Below are 22,449 nucleotides of genomic sequence, written 5' to 3'. Positions count from 1 at the left end.
CTCTCTCTCTCTCTCTCATTGTTTCCTTGCCTCCCTCTCTCTCTTGCTCACTCTTTCTCTCGCCTCATTTTTTCCTCTCTTTCTCTCCTCTATCTCTTCTCTATGCAGTCTCTCTCTCTCTCTCTCTCTCTCTCTCTCTCTCTCTGTTTGTATGTGTTATGGTTCTCGGCTAGCTCTCGCTCGGAGATTAGTGCGACTTTACGAACTGCAGCCGCACTGATCTAATCAACTCGAGCTTGCAGTAAGCAGCTTTTCCACAGAGCGCCCAGTGTCTGAGCAGCTCCCACACAAACACACTCCACACAGCCCGTCTCCGGCTTTAATTACCTTACACTCCGCAGCGTTGTCGCTGAAGGATGGGTCATTCTAACAGCTGCATTCTAAAGTCAGTGCGTCCATTAATTCTAGAGATTCCAACATTTTTGTTTGCCTCTTTTATGCTTCTACAACATCGCCATCCTTTCCGTCGTCTTTCCTGTTCCTCCAAGCCTTTGGCCATTGAAGAACCAGCCTCTGTGGATTGTTCAGAGCTGAAATGCAATTTTTCTTGCAAGCGGATTCTGGCAGTATTTGATATGATAACCATCCTCTGTCCTCTTAAAGCCAGAGAGCAGAAACCCAACACAGTTCTGGAACAGTGGGGATAGTGGTGCAGCATTCTAGAACTGTGTAAATGGGGAGCATGTTCTAGAACACTATGAATTACAAAGAAATAGCGCACTGATTTGAATAGAGCATTATAGAACAGTGTGAACGGAATAAACATTCTAGAGCAATCTGAAAGGGGGCAGAACATTCTGGAATGGAGTCAGTGGTGATGCAGCGTTCTAGAGCAGTGTAAATAGGGAGACTGTAGAATGTCATGAATGGGGAGGACATTCTAGATCATTCTGGATAGGTTGAACATTGTAGAACAGTGTGAATGGAAGGGGAAAATGTTCTAGAACCATGTATATTGGGAGGACATTCTAGAACAGGATAAATGGCAGAGAACTAGCACAGGATAAATTGTGAATTAAGTATAAAGCGTTCTAGAGCGATTTGAAAGGGGCTAAAACATTTTGGAGTGGTGTGAATAAGGAGACAACCTTCTAGGATGGCGTGAATGGGGTGGCAGCGTTCCTGCGAATATCAGTGAGGTTGTTACATAGTCAAAATACGGCAACCCAAATATTAGGAAGAGCCATTTTGTCCTTTCAGCAAAAATCAGACCATCTTGGGAGCCACGTTTTATGTCCATTTAACATCTTGGCTGTAAATATGTCTCAGTATGTGCTGATGTTCTAGTGTAGACTAACGAATTTAATATAAACATAAACGCAGACTTGCTTTGCTCTGCTTTAAGCGTTCGCTCAGCTATAGAGACTGAAGACTGAAGACAGCAGGCACCATTTAAGATGGAACGGAAAATTCGAGTGAGAAGCTGGCGAATGAGAATCTGACTTCAGCTTCGTGACTTTTTAGTGTTTGACAGTTTCTTGTTGCTGAATAAATGTATCAGGAAACCAGCTGGAGTGATTATAAACGCAAATAAGTCAATTCGTCTCCAAATTATAGATGTCCGTCTTAAATCTTTCTCTTTGCCATTTCGTTGGTGGCTAGCTATGCGAGGTTGTTATCTGCGCTGCTATGGTGACCAGCAGTCTGCACGCCAGCCTTCAGTGTTAAAGGGTGAATTAACAGACCATTTACTGTGTTAAAACGATCAACAGAGCTTTATTTTAGTGTAAAGGAGGAATATTTGATTTTTACCTAAAAATCTAATTCTACTGTGGAGCCGCAACAGGGCTGTAAAGAGCCGCATGTTGCCGACCCCTGCTGACCCAGCCTTGTGACCGGAAGGTTGCCGGTTCGATCCCCTCGGTGGACGTCCTTGACTGAAGTGCCCTTGAGCAAGGCACCTAACCCCCAATTGCTCCCCGGGCGCAGTGGATAGGGCTGCCCACTGCTCCAGGCAAGTGTGCTCACTGCCCCCTAGTGTGTGTGTTCACTAGTGTGCATTTATGTGGGTGTTTCACTGCACGGATGGGTTAAATGCGGAGGTCTAATTTCACGGTTGGCTGATGGTTCTGAATTCAGTTCAATTCAAAGAGTAAACAGTTCCGTATTTGGACCTGCTGCCAACTAGAGATGTGCATTCTGATTAATTTTGATATTCAAGTATCCAAAAGAGTTAATGAATGAATATCTGCTTAACTACAAGGAAGAAAAAAGCGACAACAAAAAGGAAAAAAATTACTTTGGCCAACATGTGGAGATATATATGCAAGGCTTACGTTTTAGATATGCATTTTAAAGAAAGCCCTTGAGGTTAAAATAAAAAAAAATATATTATTAAAAAATACCCAAGGGAAATTGGTAGGTTTTCATGTCTGGTGGGTAACAAACTGTACTCTGATCCGGTACAACGTTGGGTACAGATGAGGACTCATTTTCTTCTAGTCTTTTCCCCTCAGTGATGATGTGGCTGTGATAGCTTGTCAGACGAATATATTTCAATTACATGTTCCTGGACCTGGCTATCGTCAGCTGGAGTAATTGGCCTAGTTAGCAGTGAAGCCACACCAGAGCACTGTCCGCGGTATCTCTGCATTTTCAGCCACATCCTTAGCAAAACATTCGTTCATGTTCAGACACTTATGTTTCATAGTAGGGTAATATCCTTACCTGCACAACGGTCACATTTTACAGCCCTGAGCTTTGCTGAACTATTGGCCAGTATGTTTTTGCCGTCTTCCTGTAATTAAATGCATCTAGTACCCAAACAGTGATTTTGGTATTCGAATCCTGGCACCTCAAACGGTTAAATAAGTACTTGAGTAACTGTGAACATCTTTTAATGCCAACTACAAATCAATGAACAACTTCAGTGAACAGTGGTTGATTACGGAATAGACCACGTTGATGAATAATGATACATAATCGTATCACTGTGATGAGTAGCATAGGGAAAAATGCTGTTTTAGCTGCAGCAATGCAAAGAAATAATTTGCACAAAATCTAATTTACTCAGTTTTCCCCTTATCCCTCATGCAGTTGATCAGCCGAGACGTGTTTGGTGTCTGAAGTTTGCTTTATTATTTTTGGACTGGAGCTTTGAGGCTAATGTCACTGACAAGTAATGAAAGCATATACAGCGAATATTTGCATTGTGCAAACTGCATGCTTGAATCATCACGCCAATCTCGAATTGACTTGCTAATGTGGTTTCTGACGCTGTATGACATGCTGGTATCTATGAACATGTAAAAATATTTAAACATGGATGAAAATAGTAGTAGGTGGCATCTTGTGGTGTTAATTTTGATAGATAATAGTGTCAAACCACATTACCAAGTCTGTTTAAGATTACTTAAGCTTTCGTTACTTGTTAACTGCATTAGCCAGTGCAAAACCAAGACTAGATTCTTTCGCAAAAAAAAGTAAAGATGTTAAATATGGACATGGACCACCAGCGATACTGCAGTACACCCATTTCTGGCTTTAACATGTCACTCTTCCGTCTTTGCCTCTGCAGGATTGACACAGTAACTAAATCTGTCGTTTCTGACACTCTGCGGTGCGAACTGCTTTGAGCTCTGCTGTGTTCCATTTAAAACATGATCTGAGAGAGAGAAACGAGTCAGCCTGTGAGGAAAAGGAGATTTTTGATGCTTTGAGGCAAGAATCACATTTACATTTTTGTTGAATTCAAACAAGTTCCTCATATGTTGCATCTTTATGTGTCTCTCATTTTTTGAATTCATTTAATACAGATGTGTAGAGCGGAATGTAAGTGGACAGGACAATTATGTCACCTAAAACTCCTGAGAATTTTGAACATAAAAATAAAATAAAAAAAAATAAAAATAAAATCAGCTAACTTCCTGTTAGTGGGTTGTGTGAGTGTGTGGGCGTGAAAAAGTACTACTTCCTGTTGTTTCCGGGCACAAGCTTGGTCTGACAGACCTAAAATACCACTGCTAAAAGCAGTAAAATATTCTCTTTGTGGCTTTATTGTCCCGTATGAACATATTCCGGACGCAGAGTTGTCACACTAGCACTGCTTCACTCAGACGTTTAAATCTGAATTCTCCTGCAGTCCTGCTTCTCCTGCATGGCATTTCCATTCATCAGTACACAGTTCTGAGGGTAAAGATTCACGACGCCATTTCTTCTGAATGAAATCTAAAAAGTTCAGTTGACAGCTGAGTATAATCTTAAATCATAAATCAGAGAGTTCCTGTTGTAAAATCTGGCTGATCCACCTTCTAAGCCTGAATAAATCAGTTTGCTTTGATAACCGACTAAATGATTGTTAAATCAAACGATTTGTATATCTAATCACAGTTAATGTCATTTTTCTTATTGACTTAAATTTGAAAGATACTGTTTTCCATTTTAAAAAACACTGCATTTTGTTATAGCTGTGTGATTGGACAAAACAGGCTTCATCAGAATATATTGATTACTTTCAATAATCCAGTAACGTGGTTTCCATAGAGTGAACACAGTTGCCAGTTTTCATCACCGATGTCCAGTGAGAGCAACAGTGTCTGCATGTTTCCACCAATTTATATCATATAGATAGTTACTGGTTCCAGCTCGGGCGCGATTGTAGCCTGTCACTCTCGTTCGTAGGGCATGTGGATTCTTGTTACACTGAAGCTTTCCACTTTGCTGTTGCTTTGCGGTCACTTGTTGATGTATCCATAGGACTCCCGTGAGCGCTGTCCAGTGTAGTTTCCCCGGAGGCATCACTTTAAAATGCACCTGATAGGGCTCCCCGAGTGGCGCAACCGTCTAAGCGTTGGCCCTATCATCAGGAGATCGTGAGTTCGATCCATGGTGATGCTACAGCCATCCGTGGCCGGGAGTCCAAGAGAGCACAATTGGCCTCGCTCTCTCTGGGTGGGTGGGATGGCCCCTCCTTCTCCCCCCATCACCCAACGCGATGCTAGTCAGCGCAGGCGTCTGTTAGCTGACGTAACAGATCTGACAGTTGGCGCTTTCCTCCGAGCGCGTTCGGCTGTCCAGTGACGTTGCGTGAGCGGCAGTTCGAAAAGAAGCGGTGGCGCTTCACAGGTCTCGGAGGAAGCCTGTGTTAGCCTTCACCCTCCTAGCGCTGATAGCATCGTGTGATTGGGGGAGTCCTAACTAGCGGGTGGAATTGGAGACGATTAAATTGGGGAGAAAATCGAGTAAAAATTAAAAAAAATAAATAAATAAATAAAATGCACCTGATAGCTGTATTGAAGTGAACAGACTGCAGTCCCAGATTCTGTCATGGAGACATACAGAACAGTGACGCTGATGGTTACATGTTAGCTTTGACATTCCTAGTAAATACATAAGGACCATCTATGTAGCTTGGCAACCACAGCCTACACAAACTACACTGCTTTGCAAATAGTATGATTAATGCATTAAATTATTTGTGTTGCCCAACAACACCCTGTAACTGTATTTGATTTACTGTTACACAGGGCCTCTCAGGACCTTTTGTTTTCATGTAAATGGGGAGTTTATCCGAAAACACTACTCTCATGCTCTGCTGTTTCACTTTCAATTAAAATATATGACGCAGTCCTTCCTTTGATTTTGCGCGCATTTTAAGCAGGGCAGTTGGATTTGTGTTCTGAACACGGGGAAAAAGAAAGCGGCAGAGCATTAACTGGTATAGCAGAGTGGAAAATGTTCTTTATATCTTTGTGGTGGTGAAATTATAGTGGTCCGTTTGCCGTGACACATTCATGCAAAGTAAAGGGCAGTGTGAAGAAGTGACAGTCGACTCGCAATAAAGGCAAAGCAGTATTGTATACTATGATAACTCTGCTGAAATATGTTGCGGCTTTGAAATATGAATATTGGCCAACGTGTTACAGAGTACTCTACAAGCTGAAGTTCTAATCTGGCCTGTCTGTGGTAAACTGGGGTTAGTGATACTTTATCTTGTCCTTACAAATGACCAAGAACAGCAGTGTCTTCTCTGACTGTCTTTTAATCTCTCTTTGTCTCTCCATCTTTTCTCTCTGTAGATGGTTCCACGGTAAAATCACACGAGATCAAGCGGAGCGGCTGCTCTACCCACCGGAGACGGGGCTGTTTTTGGTGCGGGAGAGCACAAACTACCCCGGAGACTACACGCTATGTGTGAGCTGTGAGGGCAAGGTGGAGCACTACCGCATCATCTACCACAACGGCAAACTCTCCATCGACGAGGAGGAGTACTTTGAGAACCTCATGCAGCTGGTGGAGGTGAGGAGCATGTTTTTCTTCTTCTCTTTCTTAGGCGAGCATTTATCTGCATAAGCTTCATCATAAAGAAGCTGACTGGATGTCCACTCTGCCCTTTTTTACGTGAGTCTTGTTTTGCTTGTGTATTTTGTCCATTCCAGCTTGTTCATTAACCACAGGACAAACTAAATAAGATGTATGTCGTGTATCATGAAAGTGCTTCCAAGTAAAGATATTACGTTATTTTGTATTCGATTATGTATTTAGTATTCAGGTGCTTTGTATTTTTCAAGCCACAAAAATTGTAGCCTCAGAAAAGGCCTTTAAAAATAGTTATTGTGAATATATAGAGTATGTTAAAAATAAAAAAAAATAGCTGTTTTAGTTGAATGTCATAAATTCATGCTAGGCATCCAAGGCATCTCGCTTCAGAGCACCACAAACCGCACCATTCACTGTGAATAGAAATATAAAATAAAAATGCTCAGTGCAGGATTTACGATAAGAGGTCGGTGAACCACAGAAGCAAAACAAATCTGATAAATTGTCTCAAATATGTAAGTATAGCTATGCCCATCTGAGTACCGCTAGGCTCTGTTGAGGGCAGCACTAAAACCTGGGAGCTCAGAGCCTCAGACCTGTTTGTTGTGGTTCTCCACTTCTTGTAACTTGGCTGACTGAGCTCAACTTGGCCTCCGTGTTTCCCTCACTGCTGCTTTCTGTGACAGTAAACAAAAAAGGGCAATCTAGCCAAATGAAGCAACTCCAACAAGTAAACATAAGCAACAGACTGTAACAAAAATATTTATATTATTATATGAAAGGATTTCACATTAAGTGACCCTTATTAGTCCCACAACAGGGAAATTTCACCTCCACATTTTAACCCATCCGTGCAGTGAAACACCACATACACACTAGCCAACACACACTAGGGGGCAGTGAGCACACTTGCCCAGAGCGGTGGGCAGCCCTATCCACAGCGCCCAGGGAGCAGTTGGGGGTTAGGTGCCTTGCTCAAGGGCACTTCAGTCACTTACTGTCGGCTCAGGGGATCAAACCGGCGACCTGTGATTGTCCCCGGAGCTATAAAGGTAAATATATTAAAAGTAACTCTCAGAGGAAAAATAATCCACAGCACTCTGTCTTTGAGAGAACATAAAAGACTTTATTAACAAATAGTAAAGCTTAAAAAGTTAGAAGATAATACCGACGTGTCTCAGGCTACACACACAGAATGGCAAATGAGTTTTTTCATGACCCTCTGCAGCACTTTTTTGATTAAACTGATTATTTTTAATGATTTTGAGAACAAATGTTTGAGTACTCGAGTTGAAAATACCAAAGAGTATTTGGTGCCTGTAATTTGCAGTTCGGGCCAGCCCTACATCTCCCACCCTGAGTCTGAACTATATATGGGACACGCTCCTCTGAGGTTCCATATGCTTACAGGAGCAGGACAGATACGCTCTATATAAGCATTAAGTTTGCAATTAGGCCAGTTCTTTCCCTGCTTAGAAATGCTGTTTGCTTATGTTGTGCTGTCTCTGCCTCAGAATGTTGTCCACACTGTTCTTTGTCCATCTCCCTTGAGAAGCCTTGTGTGTGTCTGTGTCTGTGTGTGTGTGTGTGTGTGTGTATCTTGCCCTTTCTGCATTTCAGCCTGGAACAGAATTCCGCACATTTTGTCATCCCCCCCCCTTCCTTTCGGCTGCCTGTCACAGCAGGCCATTCTCATGCTCTCCTAATTGCCGTCACAGTAAACAATACAGCACAAGCTGCCTTGTCTGTGATGGGAGCAGTCTTTTGGGGACATATTTAGCAGGTTCACTCGGCAGGACTGAGTTTTGGACGTTTGTTTTGCCAAAAACAACTTACGCAGGCTTTTCCATCCGAGTTTTGTATGTGAAGTACATGCGCACAAAACACGTCTTCTTGTGATATTGCGTAAGGATAGCTGGGCTGGAATGTTGTTAAGCATGTGGAAGCATGCATGTGCATCAGTCACTGAGCACTGTTCCTCTACCGCCCCCTGCTGGCAGCTTGAGACTGCATTTAAAATTTGCAGCAGAATAGAGACAGCCAGGTATGGGGCTGTGTGATATAGCGGATTCCCTGATATGACATATTAGCGATTAAAGTCCGTGAGTTGAATCAGATATGGCAGACGCTTCTGCATTTAGAGTTTTAGTATTGTGATTATTTCCGTTCTCTGTAGGTTGGTTTAAAGCACCCAGGAAAAGGCCCTGCATTTTTATATAGATATTGGCTGTACCTATTAGGGATGCACAATATGGTCAACATGCTATTATTGCTCATATGTTGATGCAACACTTCAGTTGCTCACTCTCAAAAATGCATTATTTAGCATATTAGTTTCATGGTAGTTATTAAAGTATTGTGATATGTAATATTTACTATACTACTATGTCATTTAGTAACTACTCTGAAATTAGGTTGCTAAATAATATGCAAGTTATCTCATTTCTACTGTACTACTATACCCGTAGTTTAAGGGGTTAGCAAACATTATTGGCCAATAGTAATATCTCTTGATGTGTTACCCTTTAAGGGGAATTCCACCAGTTTTCAATCTCTGCATAATTAAATGGTTGTTAAAGATGTAAAAGTAATTCGCAGTCATTTGATGTGAAATGCTTCGTTCTAGCGAAACCTACAGAGTCAGGATTCTTCACAGTGGTGCTGATGGACACCAGATGTCTAAACTATGCCTGTTAATGCCTCTAAAAGCTTCCTCACAGAAGGATATTACGTGTAGTGGTTACAGATGCTGCCTGATACCTGAGACATTGTTTTATAATAGTTCTGAGATCAAGTTTTGGCCTGTTTTCTTTAAACAGCGGTGCATACAGGACATTGTTGGGCAAAATAGTCCACAAAGAAAATGTTTTTATTGTTTTTAATATTTATCACTATTTTACCATTGTTGACATTAGTCATAAAACTCAAACGTGTTGCTTAAATGGTCATTTTGAATAGTAAATAAAATGGCAATATTCACAATGCAGACATGGTTCCCATCATCACCACCACTGTAAACAAATCATAAGGTAGTCATTTTGTGCACCATTTCACATCAAAACCCACTAAATGGCTTTATTTATATCTTAATTACTGAATTATGCAGTAATTTTGTAAAAGTAGTGTAATTCCTCTTTAACTAAAATGTATGTTTTCCTGTATATTTGTTGTCAGCATTACACCAAAGATGCGGATGGACTGTGTACCCGACTGATCAAGCCAAAGCTGATGGAGGGGACGGTAGCAGCGCAGGATGAATTCTCCAGGAGTGAGTTGGCCACTCAGACACTTTCTCTCTTTCAGTCAGACACAAGCTGACTAAAATCATTAGATAGCAGCTCTAAAATCTCAACTGGACCCGAACAGCAAATCAGTGCTACCATATTTTTAGACTTTGTGAGTTTCTGCTATTTATTCACAGTTAAGTCACAGTTAATAAGAACCTCATCAGTCAGCAAAGCCCTGTTTTCATTTTTCACCATGTAAATTTATATTTGTCAGTATTATCAGTTTTTAAAATGTTTAAATCAGCCAACAGTTTTCACAGGGGTCCTACCTTTACATCACACACGCACCCCACACCAATCCCCACTGTCACCAGAAATCTCCCATGTTTGTTCTTCACTAAAACCTATACAACCAGCTTTTGCCATCTACCTCTTCTAGACTACTCTCCTCTAAAACATCTTAAAAATGGCACTGAATACAAATACGCTTATTATCAAATTTATTGATTGTTGTTAAATATTTGTTATAGCCCTGAATGCATCATGCATAGATCATCTGTCGGCTCCATAGATTTACTGTTTTCATGCTCTAATATGCTTCTTCAAGCTCATGAAAGTGGTGGTAAGTAGTTGAAAAGTATCAGGTGTTTTAAGCTGGGACAGCATTTTAAGGCAGCTGTTTGGCTGTTCTAACCCTCCTGTCTGATCTCTGTAGGTGGCTGGGCTCTAAACATGAAGGACCTGAAGCTTATACAGACCATCGGCAAAGGAGAGTTTGGAGGTACGTGACAAGTGTGTTTGTGCACCATATGTAGCTGAAAAATTAATCTGTGGAAGTGACTATGGAATAAATTCATTTTCTTGTATATGTGTATGTTCAATAAGAACAACAAAAGCTCAGGACATGTTTACCTTCAATAACTGAATTGGAAAAATGTGTTATTATTACTTTATTATTATTGTTGTACCATTATTAATTATTAGTACAAATTGTGTAATTAATTACACTTTTATGCAAATTCTGTTTTGTTTTGTTTGTTTTTTTCATAGAACTTAATTGAAAAAATACTGCAAGAAAGTGAAAAATCATCCCTGATAAATAACTATTTTCATAGCATATTGCAACAAAGTGCTAAGCCTAAGGTCCTACCCAATCTGGCAACCCTTTACAGGTTGTTGGCTCTGGCTAAACAGCAGTGAGCGGTGCAGGAAAGTTAAGGAAACAGCATCTGCTTAACCTTAATCTTTAACACGAAAACCCCTTTTTGGTCAGCTGTAGACAGTGAATCAAGGTTTTTAAGCCGCCCAGAATTGCTTTTATACCAGAAACTCAGCCATAAAAACTGAGCCAGTTCGGCTTTACTGCCCATTTCAGTTTGAATCGTTTTCCTGCAGCCAGCACTCGCTCATTTGTTCTCAGTAATAAGCACAGCTGGGAGCATGCTAGCTGGTTGCAGTCTGGACTAGTGTCAAGCATCTTTGGCCTTCACCTGAAGTTTAGACTGACTTTGTCATCTTAAATCTTCACCTTAGTCCTTGATAGACCAATGTTTGTTTCCATGCGGGAGTGCGGGGGTTTTGAATATCTTTTCTGCTTTCAGATACTTTTATTATCAAATTTATTGAATTATTTTTACAGCCGTACATCAATCATGCATAAATCATCTCAGCTCCATAAACATAGGAATGTTTATATGATCTGGTGTAATAATATTAATTTACGTATGTGCTCGTTTTTGGGCAAAAATGAAATTCTCAGGCTGTATTGTTTAATAATTATTTGTACTGAAATAATTCGATCTTTGTGAAATTTTTACATTTCATGATGCACTGAATCGTAATCTAATCACTGTGTCTGAAATTCACACCTGCACTTCTAGAAAACCTAAAAAATCTGATGTTTGTATTTCTCTTAGATGTAATCTTGGGAGACTACAGAGGGACCAAGGTGGCGGTGAAGTGCATCAAACATGACGCCACGGCGCAGGCCTTCATCGCTGAGGCTTCAGTTATGACGTGAGTGCCTTCACCTGCCCTTCACCCTTCCTAACTTTTATACTTTTCGCTGTACCTCTCACACCTTTACCACATCACCCTTTCCCACACACATTTCTTTTTATGTCTTTCTTAATCTAATCCCTCACAGTTTCAGCAGCTGTGTTCCAGATAATCTTATATCAGCTCCTCCACAACTTTTTAATACCTGCACCATTAACCTGACCTTTTCTGTGTTGCTGTCTGATATCTGATGTGTTGCTGTGCTCCCTGCAGGCAGATGAGGCACAATAACTTGGTGCAGCTGCTGGGAGTGATTGTGGAGGACAGAGGAAGTCTCTTCATTGTCACGGAGTACATGGCCAAGGTTAGCCTAATCCCATCAGCTGCATTATAAACAATAGCTAAATGAACTGATGTGTTAAAGGAATACTCCGGTGATTTTCAGCCTGATCTGTGCCGTATGTGTAGCATGTCGATTATCACAGACAGTAATTTTTATGTGCTTCCATGTAGAAACCCTTTGACTCTAAACTCACTTATAATAGAAGCCAGTGGATAGTTGCTGAATTTAATTGGTTAATTTTCACTTAAAGCCCATGTTTTTGTTTCAAACGCTGTATGATTCTTTCATAGACATGACTAGTTCTCCTGAGGAAAAAAATTACTGCTCATTTGTTACAACTGCAGTGGTGTGGGCAGAGTTTTCACAGGCTCGGCCTGAAAGCACATAGGCCTTTGTTAAGCATCTGCCCTTTGGCTTGTATTATAAGTGAGTTTTAAATTAGTGCATATATCTTTATATGAGATCGAAATAGTGGTTTATAATAATCAATGATACAATACAGTCGGAGCAGAAAAAGGATCAAGGAGGTTAAAAAATACTGGCATAATTTCTTGAAGCAAATTATTTAAAGGAGTAATATATTAATCTAGGGTTAAGGTTTGTTAACCCTAGATTAATATATTACTCCTTTAAATAATTAGTTATTCACCATGCAGTATAGAGAAACTTTTTCATATTAAATTTCACTATTGGTGATGGGAACCAGAGGTTGGAATGTCTACCAATGCAAATAAAATCATTTTATTTATTTATCAAGTGAATTTAAGGTTTTTAGACATGAAAATTTTAATCTGAAAAACACGTTTTCTTTGCGGAGTGTTTGCCTTATGTTGATTTGCGTGTACCTCTTTGAAAAAGAAGAAAAAAAACGTTTTACAAAATAATCATGAAACAATATCTGGGGCATCAGGCAGCGTCTTCTTAGCATTTCTGTAATACCTTTCCGTGAGGGAGCTTTTAGAGGCATTAAACTCGTCAGACGTCTGGTTCCAATCACCACCACAGTGTGCATTTCTCTATCTCTCTAGAATGGAGTGTCAGACCGTTATGAATGACTTTACATCATAATGATTTAAGTATAGAGAAAAATTGAAAATTGATGGAATTCATCTTTAACTGCTACTGTAAGATTAGGTTTGCTGTTAGTGTGAAGCTTTGGCATTTCTTTAGAATCAGAATGCTTTATTACCCAATGAATGTACACTATATGGAGAAAAGTACTGGGACACCCCTTCTAATTATTGAGTTCAGGTGTTTCGGCTACACTCGTTGCTAACAGGTGGATTTTGGACACGCTCTAAAATCTTCTAGAAAGCTTCCCAGAAGAGCAGAAGCTGTTATAGCTGCAAAGTTGGGGGCAACTCCATATCGTTGCCTATGGATTCAGAATGGGGTGGCATAAAAGCTCCTGTGGGTGTCCCAATACTTTTTTGTCCATATAGTGCATGTATTTTAAATGTAATTTACTAGCATGTAAGTCACAGAATAATACCTCTGATAAAACAATAATTAAATATTTCTAGTGATTGTTCTAAAGTGAAGCATGTTTTTCTGTGTTTGTCTTTGTGGTGTGGAAAACAGGGCAGTTTAGTGGACTACCTGCGTTCGCGAGGGCGCACTGTGCTCGGGGGAGAGTGCCTGCTCAAATTTTCACTGTGAGTTTCGCTGCCTTCAAACGAGAGCTTTGATGGTGACTTCTCATCTTTATTCTGTTAAACTTATGAATTCACAGACGACAGAACTGCTGTCTAGAGCAGTTTTAAAGCCTAGAAAGTCATGTACCTTCTAATCCGCTGTGTGATATCATGTTTTTATTCTGTCTCTCTCTTTCATTCATTCCTTTCCTCCTTGATGTCTCTTTCCTATTAATCTCTTCCTTCCTCCTTATTCCTCTCCCTGTCTCACTCACGCTCTCCCCATTCCCCTTTGTATCTCTTGCTCTTTTTCCTCTCTTACTTTCTCACTCTCACTACCTCTCTATTTCCTGTCTCTTTCACTCTCTCTCTCTCTCTCTCTCACTCTCTTTCTCCCCCTCCTCCAGTGACGTTTGCGAGGCGATGGAATACCTTGAGGCGAATAACTTCGTGCACAGGGACCTCGCGGCTCGGAACGTCCTGGTGTCCGAAGACAACATCGCCAAAGTCAGCGATTTCGGTCTTACCAAGGAAGCCTCGTCCACCCAGGACACAGCCAAGCTGCCTGTCAAATGGACGTCGCCTGAGGCGCTCCGAGAGAAGGTTATATCCAAGATTTTATAGGCAGCTAATCCCAGAAGCATGATGTTCCTCTAGCTGTGCTTCTCCTGTTTCTTGCCGTCCGTTATCCCCAGCTCTACTCTACTGCTGGAGATCTATTACCAGCAGGGTTTGGTTCCAACCTCAATTGAACACAGTGGGTCTTAGTGTCCAGGCGTGTTATCTCCAGCAGCAGAAATGGCCACCTGTGAATGCTGGTATTAGCAGTGGTAGTTTTTAGTTGAGCAGAGTGCTGTGATGCTCAGGCGCATAGTGTTGGCACCAAAAGTGGAGTGGACACTATGAACTTCTGCCTGACACTGTTGAATATTTTAAACATTTCTTTGCCTTTTCAATTTTACCATAATACTTTCAGCTGGTAAAGGTGTGTCTTCTACGGTTGATTATCAATCAGTTCCTGTTCTTATTCTGTTTATGTAATACAAAATACTACAGTGGACACTATGGGTGAGCTGCATCGTGCTCATTATACAGTGGCCCCAAAAAAAAAGGGCAAAGCACGCTCAGTAACCAAATTGTGACTAAATAGTGCTTTCAAAGTCTACCCGAAATCATTTTTTCTTTTTTTTTTTTACCTTGTTCGTTTAGGTCCCTGGTCAAGCACAGTTCATCATACCATACCATACCATTTAAAAGGGTTTTTTTTTGTGTGTGTCACTGCACATTTGAATCGGCCACCTGTATGACCATGTATGATTTATATGCCCACACTGTATGAAAACACCAGTCCATTTAACACTGAAACGCAGTCTCTACAAACAGCTCTGTCTATGGACGCTTTCCAATAAAGCTGTTTCATTCCAATACACTGCGCCCCTAAATACCCAGCAGAAACGCTTAGAAACTGTGCTACAGCAGCTTTGCTAACTTGTGCCTCACTGAAACTAATACCAGGTGGTGATGTCAACAGGCCTATTTTATAAAGACAATTAAAAAATCTCCCACCGGCATTTATGCTCTGTTGAAATCGGTCAGAGTAAAGTTTGCATATACCGACCAGTACCTCAAACGTTTTGTTAGCCTATGTGAGTTCAGCCATGTAGAGCAGTAGTTGCAGTTATGTTTGCATGATGTTTTCTTGTGACTTTGCGAAGTCTCTTTGTGAGGTCCTGCAGTTTGAGCAGATACATGATCAAGAATTTTGACGTATCAGATATCCAAAACCAGTGAAGCTGAAACTGAAGCCTGATCCTGAAATCAATCAAATCAGGCTAAACTTGAAGTGTATGCCTGGTTTAAAACAACCCAGGGAAAAATAATGTTAAATCGTGTTCAACCATCCCACGTATCATTGTGAGAAAACGGTCTGCTATCTCAGAGACCCTCCCTGATGCTGTGTAGTCCCATTGATGTTAAAATATTGAAATGAATAAACACTCCCTTTAATTGACCCATTAAGCTAATTAACAAGTGATTACAGTTTGGTACTCATTACCAGACCTTGCTTCTCACGTTTGTCCTCATTTACGCCTGTTTGTTATTGTTTTTTTCTCACAGAGGTTTTCCACGAAGTCTGACGTGTGGAGTTACGGGGTCCTGCTCTGGGAAATCTACTCTTTCGGCCGTGTGCCTTATCCCAGAATTGTAAGAAACCTTGACTGATGCCAAATATTTCAGGTGGAGGTGGACAATTACAGCAAAGTACCGTATTGCTAATTTGAAAGACACAATACACTATGTTGTATCTCAATATTTTAACACTAATATTGTCAAGTTTTTAAACAGCCTTCAAAAACTCGGGTGCAGTGATTTGTGTTGTGCTGCACTAAATCCAGTTAAACAGTATTCATTTTGCTCTGTCTGTATTGAAACATGCAGTTGGTTAGAAAAGCATGCTGTTTATCACGGTATGAGAATTTAGCACAGTAGTGGTAAAATATCATTTTGCCATATATTGCCCACCTCTAATTTCAGTGTTTGTAAAAGTTTGTCTTGCTCTGAACCTACCAAAACTTGAATTGTGCTGTTTTTCACAATGTCCACCAGAGGGCAGTCAAAGCATTATGACGTCCAAAAATTGTTTCCGGGCGGCTTCTATTACTGTTTCTTATGTTTGTTCATGTTTATAGATAACAGTATGTCATACGGTGTTAGAAACCACATAAATAAGTCTATTTCATACTACTTAGAAGCTCGACACTAAAAGGGGCCTTTCGCATTTCAAAGACTTGGTTTCCATTAGTTTCTGAAAGCAGGTAATAATGTTTCTGGTTCTTTCAAAACAAATGTCACCATCAACCTTTAAGGCATTTTGTTTTGTCCCTCAGGGCCATAACTCAAACAAAAACACTCATACATGGGACTTTGCCATACGCTGGGAGCCAGTTCTCAATTGAGCACAACAGTGGGTATGAATTCAGGCGATCTGGAAAGAAAAGAGTTTTTTTAGAGTAAATTGTGGTTCATCTCTGCTACATCACTTAAAGTATTTTATGAAATGGAGTCTTACGTTCCTACATGGTAATATCAGTGAACGCATTGAACTTGAGTCGTGTACCGTGTTCATATGTGAACAATGATAGCGATGCAAATACAGATGTAAACACCATTATTTACTTTAAAATTATGACCTTTTAATCTTGAAATGGCCTGGATTCATTCTGAATGTAATTAAACTGGTAGGTTTTTGTGTCCGATGTGGAGGAGACATGAGCAAGGGGAAGTGCTGCTTTTTCAGATAAGCTAAAGTTAAAATAGTCGTAATATTGTATGATAAGCAGTTTTTTGTTTCCCATCGGACTACAGTGATACCAGTAAACGGCAGCGTGGGTTACAGAGCCAGTTTAAACTTTCAGTAAGAGATGAGATTCTCAGAGCTGTGGTGATTTGAGCATGTAGTTTACATTAGACAGTCAGTGTACATATGTGGGCAGACTGCGTGAGAGAAACTTGCAGAAATACAACAAAAACTCTGCTGCAGTTCACGTCTCACACCTCAAACCGCAGCTTCTGCCTCCCCAGCACCTATTAACAAGCTCTTAACAACCAGTGTTTCGACCCGTTTTCTTTAATATGGTAATAACTCATTGATTAGTCTACTACTTGTTTAACGATTAGTCGAATAGTAAAAATTAGTAGTCGTGCAACCCTGAGAGACATTAATATTTATCTTCCAAATCGAAATGCAAGTAAATCTGCCATAATTTGCTGCCCCGTTTAACCATGATATTTATTATTCCTAAACCAGAAACATGAAAACCTGCTTTGGAAGCTGGCAAGCTGGAAATAAGAATATGTGAATTTCTGGTAACACTTTATTTAAAGTGGTCCTTTGTAGATGATTAATAAACTATTAATAGGTTATCAAATAACACATCAACATATCAGTCAAGTAGCAGTAGTGAAGCATCATAAGTACACTGAAGTAAATGTCTTGAAGATGTTCTGTTGATACATTACTTACATTAAGCAGATGTGTTGTTAATGTGTTACTTCCATTACACAAAACCTAATTTTATCCAACCTTACCCAAAACCTAACCCTGGCCCTAATTCTAACCCTGACCTTAACCTCAACCTCAACCCAAAACCTAATCCTAACCCTAACCTTAACCTCAACCCAAAACCTAATTCTAACCCTAACCCTGGCCCTAATCCTAACCCTGACCTTAACCTCAACCCAAAACCTAATCCTAACCTGACCTTAACCTCAACCCAAAACCTAATTCTAACCCTAACCCTGGCCCTAATCCTAACCCTGACCTTAACCTCAACCCAAAACCTAATCCTAACCCTGACCTTAACCTCAACCCAAAACCTAATCCTAACTCTCACCCTGGCCCTAATCCTAACTCCAACCTTAACCTCAATCCAAAACCTAACCCTAAGCCTCGCCCTAATCCTAACCCTAACCTCAACCCAAAACCTAATCCTAACTCTCACCCCGGCCCTAATCCTAACTCCAACCTTAACCTCAATCTAAAACCTAACCCTAACCTCAACCCAAAACCTAATCCTAACCCTAACCTCAACCTAAGACCTAATCCTAACCCTCACCCTGGCACGAATCCTAACCCTAACCTTAATCTCAACCCAAAGATAAAACCTAATCCTAACCTTCATACGTTTCTGACAGGTTACTGTCGTGTTCGTTTCAACTAAAAAGCACCAAAAATCCTGTTGATGTGATTAAAACTTTCCATTGCTTGTTCGCTACATTAGCTTTGTAGCTCCATTACAACACTAAAGAAGCAAACTTCAGACTCCGAACGCGTCTGCGTGTGTGAAAACTGTGTAAATGAAGAATTTCCTCCAGCTGTTCTTTAAATGACTGTTGCAGGCCTGTATGTGCGTTTCACTTCACCATCCTGTTATGTGTCTGCAGCCGCTAAAGGAGGTGGTCCCGCGAGTGGAGAAGGGCTATAAGATGGACGCGCCGGACGGCTGCCCGGCTGTGGTGTACGACCTGATGAAGCAGTGTTGGACCTTGGACCCGACGGTGAGGCCGTCGTTTCGGATGCTGCGCGAAAAGCTGCAGCACATCAGAGCTAAAGAACTCTACCTGTGAGCCCAGCGCCAGGAAAGGGCTTCACCCAGGAGGAGAGAGGGGGAGAGCGGGTAGAGAAGCAGCAGCCGCCTGCCTCCTGGAGCAGAAACGTCCAGAAACGTCCGGCGGTGAAGCTTGAAAAGAGGCTCCGGGTTTTTCCTTTCGTTCTTTTCGGACTTTTATCGGACTGTTGATCTGGACGCACTCGCAATGTGTATCTGTAGACGGAGGAGGACCTTACCAGACCTCCGAGCGTGTGTGTGTGTGTGTTTGTGTGTGTGTGAGTGTGTGTGAATGAGCGTGCATGGTAAAGCGTGTCATGTCCTCATGTCTGTCTCTTCAGCCTTTTATTATTATATATGTTTTTTTGAATTTTTTGTGTGTTGTTTTTTTTTTTGTTTTTTTTTGTTTTTTTTGGGTCATTGTTTTCCCATGCCAATATATTTCACACTGTCTTCCTTTCCCCAAAGTGTTTGCCTCTTTGCCTTCCTCTCTTTCTCTCTCCCTCTTTCTCTCGCTCTCTTCCTCCCTCCCACACACTCTCTTTCTCTTTCTCTGTCTCTTGCTTTCTGTTCTCTCTCCTTCTCTCTCTCTCTCGCTTTTTCAGCTTGACATTAATGGGAGAAAGGCTGGCCTTTTCTCCATTGTTTTGCCAGGTGCTTTTCTTTATCTGTCTTAGTGACATTCTCTCTCTCTCTCTCTCTCTCTCTCTCTCTCTCTCTCTCTCTCTCTCTCTCTCTCTCAGCCTTTCTCTCTGTCTGTCACTTTTTCTATGCTTTTCTTTTTATCTCTGTCTTTCTCCCGTTTCTCTCGTACGCTCTCTCACTCTTTCTCCTCTCTTTTGCTCTCCTCCTCCTTGCTCCTTCTTTCTCTCTCTCTCTCTCTCTCTCTCTCTGTGTCATGTAGTGGGTTTTCTGCATGCTTCCTCTCATGTGTGTGTGTGTGTGTTTGTGTGTGCGTCTGTGTGTGTGTGTGTGTGTGTGTGCGCATGAGGCGTTTGCTCTGTGCCAAAGTGCCTCCAGATGGCAGGGCTGTTGCGTCTCGTTTCCCCCTCCTCTGCCACACGGACTTTTATCGACTTTTAACGGTCGTCTTTTTTGTTTCTGTTGTTGATTCGTCTGTTTGCTTACTTGCTGTCTCCTTCCATGATGGTTCTATAAACGATGCATAAACGTGTCCGTCAACATCGTATCGAGCGGGACGAGAGCAGAGAGCTGGAACAGTGCACACACTCTTACAAACACACACATTTTCTTACATAGACACACACAAACACACACACACACACACAAACACAAGCACTTTCCAGCTGAGCTCGACCTCGCCAGCCAAAACAGGACACTCAATTTACCCTCAAATCCTTTGGAGGGCGGGTCCGAATCCGGTAGACTCTCTGTGCGTGAGCTTGTTTTATATTAAAATATATTTTAAGGACTCCAAAAAAAGAAGAAAAAAAAAAAGAAAAACAAGACGACAAGGAAACAAAGAAGACTCTTAACTGAAAGACTGAAGTACGTGGACGAGGAACGAACGGGGAGGGCGGTACTGCATGCCATGGTCGAGCGAGAGCAAGAGAGAGAGGCCTTGGGTTAACTTGTCAGTGCTTTCAATGTTCATTGTTTTATTATGCTACCATGATTACAAATAAATCATTCCATCAGATCAGAGCAGTGAGTGTGTGAATGTGGTGTGGTTGGAGGGAAAGCGTCACTCTCAGAAACTGACCTCATTTAAATGTCAGCTTTTGATGACACACTGCTTTCATAGATGGACTTGGTTACGGTCAAATTAGACTGCATTAGTGGGTTGTTGGGTTGGCAGTATGACAGTATTTATCTTGATCGTGATAAATTACCCCACAAAATTTTCTCAGCATATCGTGAATATCGTCAGTATTTACAGAACGCTGATCAACTGCGTTTCATTACAAAGATTGCATAAATTAGTAGGGACTGACCCATATATCAGTTGGCCGACAGTATCGGCCGATATTGACAGCTTGTGTTTGTATCTGTAAAAGTTGCGGTTAAAAGCGCTTAATTAGCAACATGTTTATTTGGTCATGGCATCACTGGGATTCTGCGATTTTTCCACTGACAGGGAAAATCCTTCAAACAGATGAAGCGCTGAAAACCTAATATAAGGCTTTTTTAAACATATTAGTATCATTGTTTACCAGTTTAGTAGCAATTCATGCTGAACTTGAGGATCTGAATGCAAAGCATATATAATTCACCCAGATCTCAACTTTAGCCTGGGAATAACGTTGTTACACAAGAAAAAATTAAAAAGACGTAATAAACAGAAAGCGAAGCCTCAAGGAATTATAGTTAGCTCCACCTCCAGATCTACATGGTTCACTGTAGATGCTCAGTCTATCTTTAACTAACGTTCAACTAAATATGTATTACATGCAACTGATCTTGAAGTTGCATGTGAAATATTCTATTAAATCTGTCCCTAACCTCCACCTACCTCCACCTACTCCTAACCCTAAGCCTAATGTTATTGATAATCAATTGAGTATCACCAGAGAGTTTGTTAACCATTTAAGTATCTGTAGATCATCTCTGGGGACCATCCAAATAAAGTGTGACCCAATATTTATATTATTTTAAGCTAATTATATTTATTTAGATCCTGCCTTCCACCAAATGACAGCTGGGATAGGCTCCAGCACCCCACTGCGACCCAGAAGGATAAGCGGTTTAGATGATGTATGTATGTATGTATATTTATTTAGGTTTCTGCTGTTTGAGTTTAAGAAGTGTGACCGTTGATAACTGACAATCATCTGCCTAAGTGAAACACTGTTCAACAACCTTTTGAGTATAAAATTTAAAATGTAAATAAAAAATTACGTCGCCCAATATTATCAGTCATTATCAGAATCCTTAGCCCGTTAATGTGATCACAACCAATTTAAAATCATAAAATTGGTTTGTTTCACTCTTAAACAAAAAAGCATTGTAATATTGTGTGTTGCAGAAATGTCTTCAGGAATCATGATGATGTATTTTTGTCATGTCACCCTGCTTTAGGTCTGTGTTCAAATACTCAAATATTCAAAATTGCAGCTTGGTGCTGTTTTTTTAGTGAAATATCTTTGAGTGAAATTGACCTCTCCATGCTCCGCCCACAAAAGTGTAGATTTTCATAGCTACTGTTGCTAGGTTGGTGAGAATTCCTATTCAATCTAATGAGAAACTGTAGCACACAACCCAGTTTTTGTCAAAATTAACAAAATTTTTAATCTGTTGGTCCAGATCGGAACACTTTTTTCACAGCGCCGACAGGTTCTTTGCATGATGACATACAAGACGCACTTTTCATTGAAGGGTTCATTAGAGAAGCGTTTCTTTAGATAACCATTTTTGTAAATGAGAAGCATGAGTGCGAAGAACCCTGTATATCAGAGGTGTCCAATTTTCTCTGCAAAGGGCTGCTTCTGTTTGCTTAATCAATTGGTCATTCTTCAAATAACTGATCCTGTGATCTCCTGCTATGTTGGAATGAAAACCTGCAGCCACTCCAGCCCTTTGTGGATAAGATTGGACACCCCTGCTATACCTAATGTAAAGGCTGTAGGCCTTTTTACGTCTTTAAAAGGTCCTTTATGCGTAAAAATTGGCACAGTTCTTTGGGAAACCCAAAGTGGTTCTTCTATAGCGGACTGACCAAATTTTTGCTTTAATCCAGCTGATAACACATAGGGAACAATTTAAAATGTGGAATGTCTTGGGTTTCCAAAGGGCCAATATGAGAACCACAGTTACATGGCATCGCTCAAAGAACAGCACAAGTGTAAATCATTGCTGTCCAAAGAAAAACATGTAACTCCATTTTTTTTGCGATTTTCATTTTTCTATGATTTGAACATGGC

At 40.8% G+C, this 22,449-nt stretch overlaps 1 protein-coding gene across 1 annotated transcript in view; it reads left to right on the top strand.

Moving 5' to 3' along the window:
- Nucleotides 1-19,314, top strand: part of LOC118817894 (tyrosine-protein kinase CSK) — a 70,048-nt gene extending 50,734 nt beyond the window's left edge. The window contains exons 5-13 of the mRNA XM_036584894.1: nt 6,018-6,237; nt 9,433-9,526; nt 10,201-10,266; nt 11,402-11,501; nt 11,757-11,847; nt 13,408-13,481; nt 13,868-14,063; nt 15,579-15,665; nt 18,405-19,314. Of these exons, the coding sequence (XP_036440787.1) occupies nt 6,018-6,237; nt 9,433-9,526; nt 10,201-10,266; nt 11,402-11,501; nt 11,757-11,847; nt 13,408-13,481; nt 13,868-14,063; nt 15,579-15,665; nt 18,405-18,587 (1,111 nt within the window). The 3' untranslated portion in view covers nt 18,588-19,314. The remainder of the gene's footprint in view (nt 1-6,017; nt 6,238-9,432; nt 9,527-10,200; nt 10,267-11,401; nt 11,502-11,756; nt 11,848-13,407; nt 13,482-13,867; nt 14,064-15,578; nt 15,666-18,404) is intronic.
- The last annotated feature ends 3,135 nt before the right edge of the window (nt 19,315-22,449 follow it).

Source organism: Colossoma macropomum, unplaced genomic scaffold (genome assembly GCF_904425465.1).
Source record: "Colossoma macropomum unplaced genomic scaffold, Colossoma_macropomum, whole genome shotgun sequence".
Classification (NCBI taxonomy): domain Eukaryota; kingdom Metazoa; phylum Chordata; class Actinopteri; order Characiformes; family Serrasalmidae; genus Colossoma; species Colossoma macropomum.
This window is presented reverse-complemented; position numbering and strand designations above follow the sequence as displayed.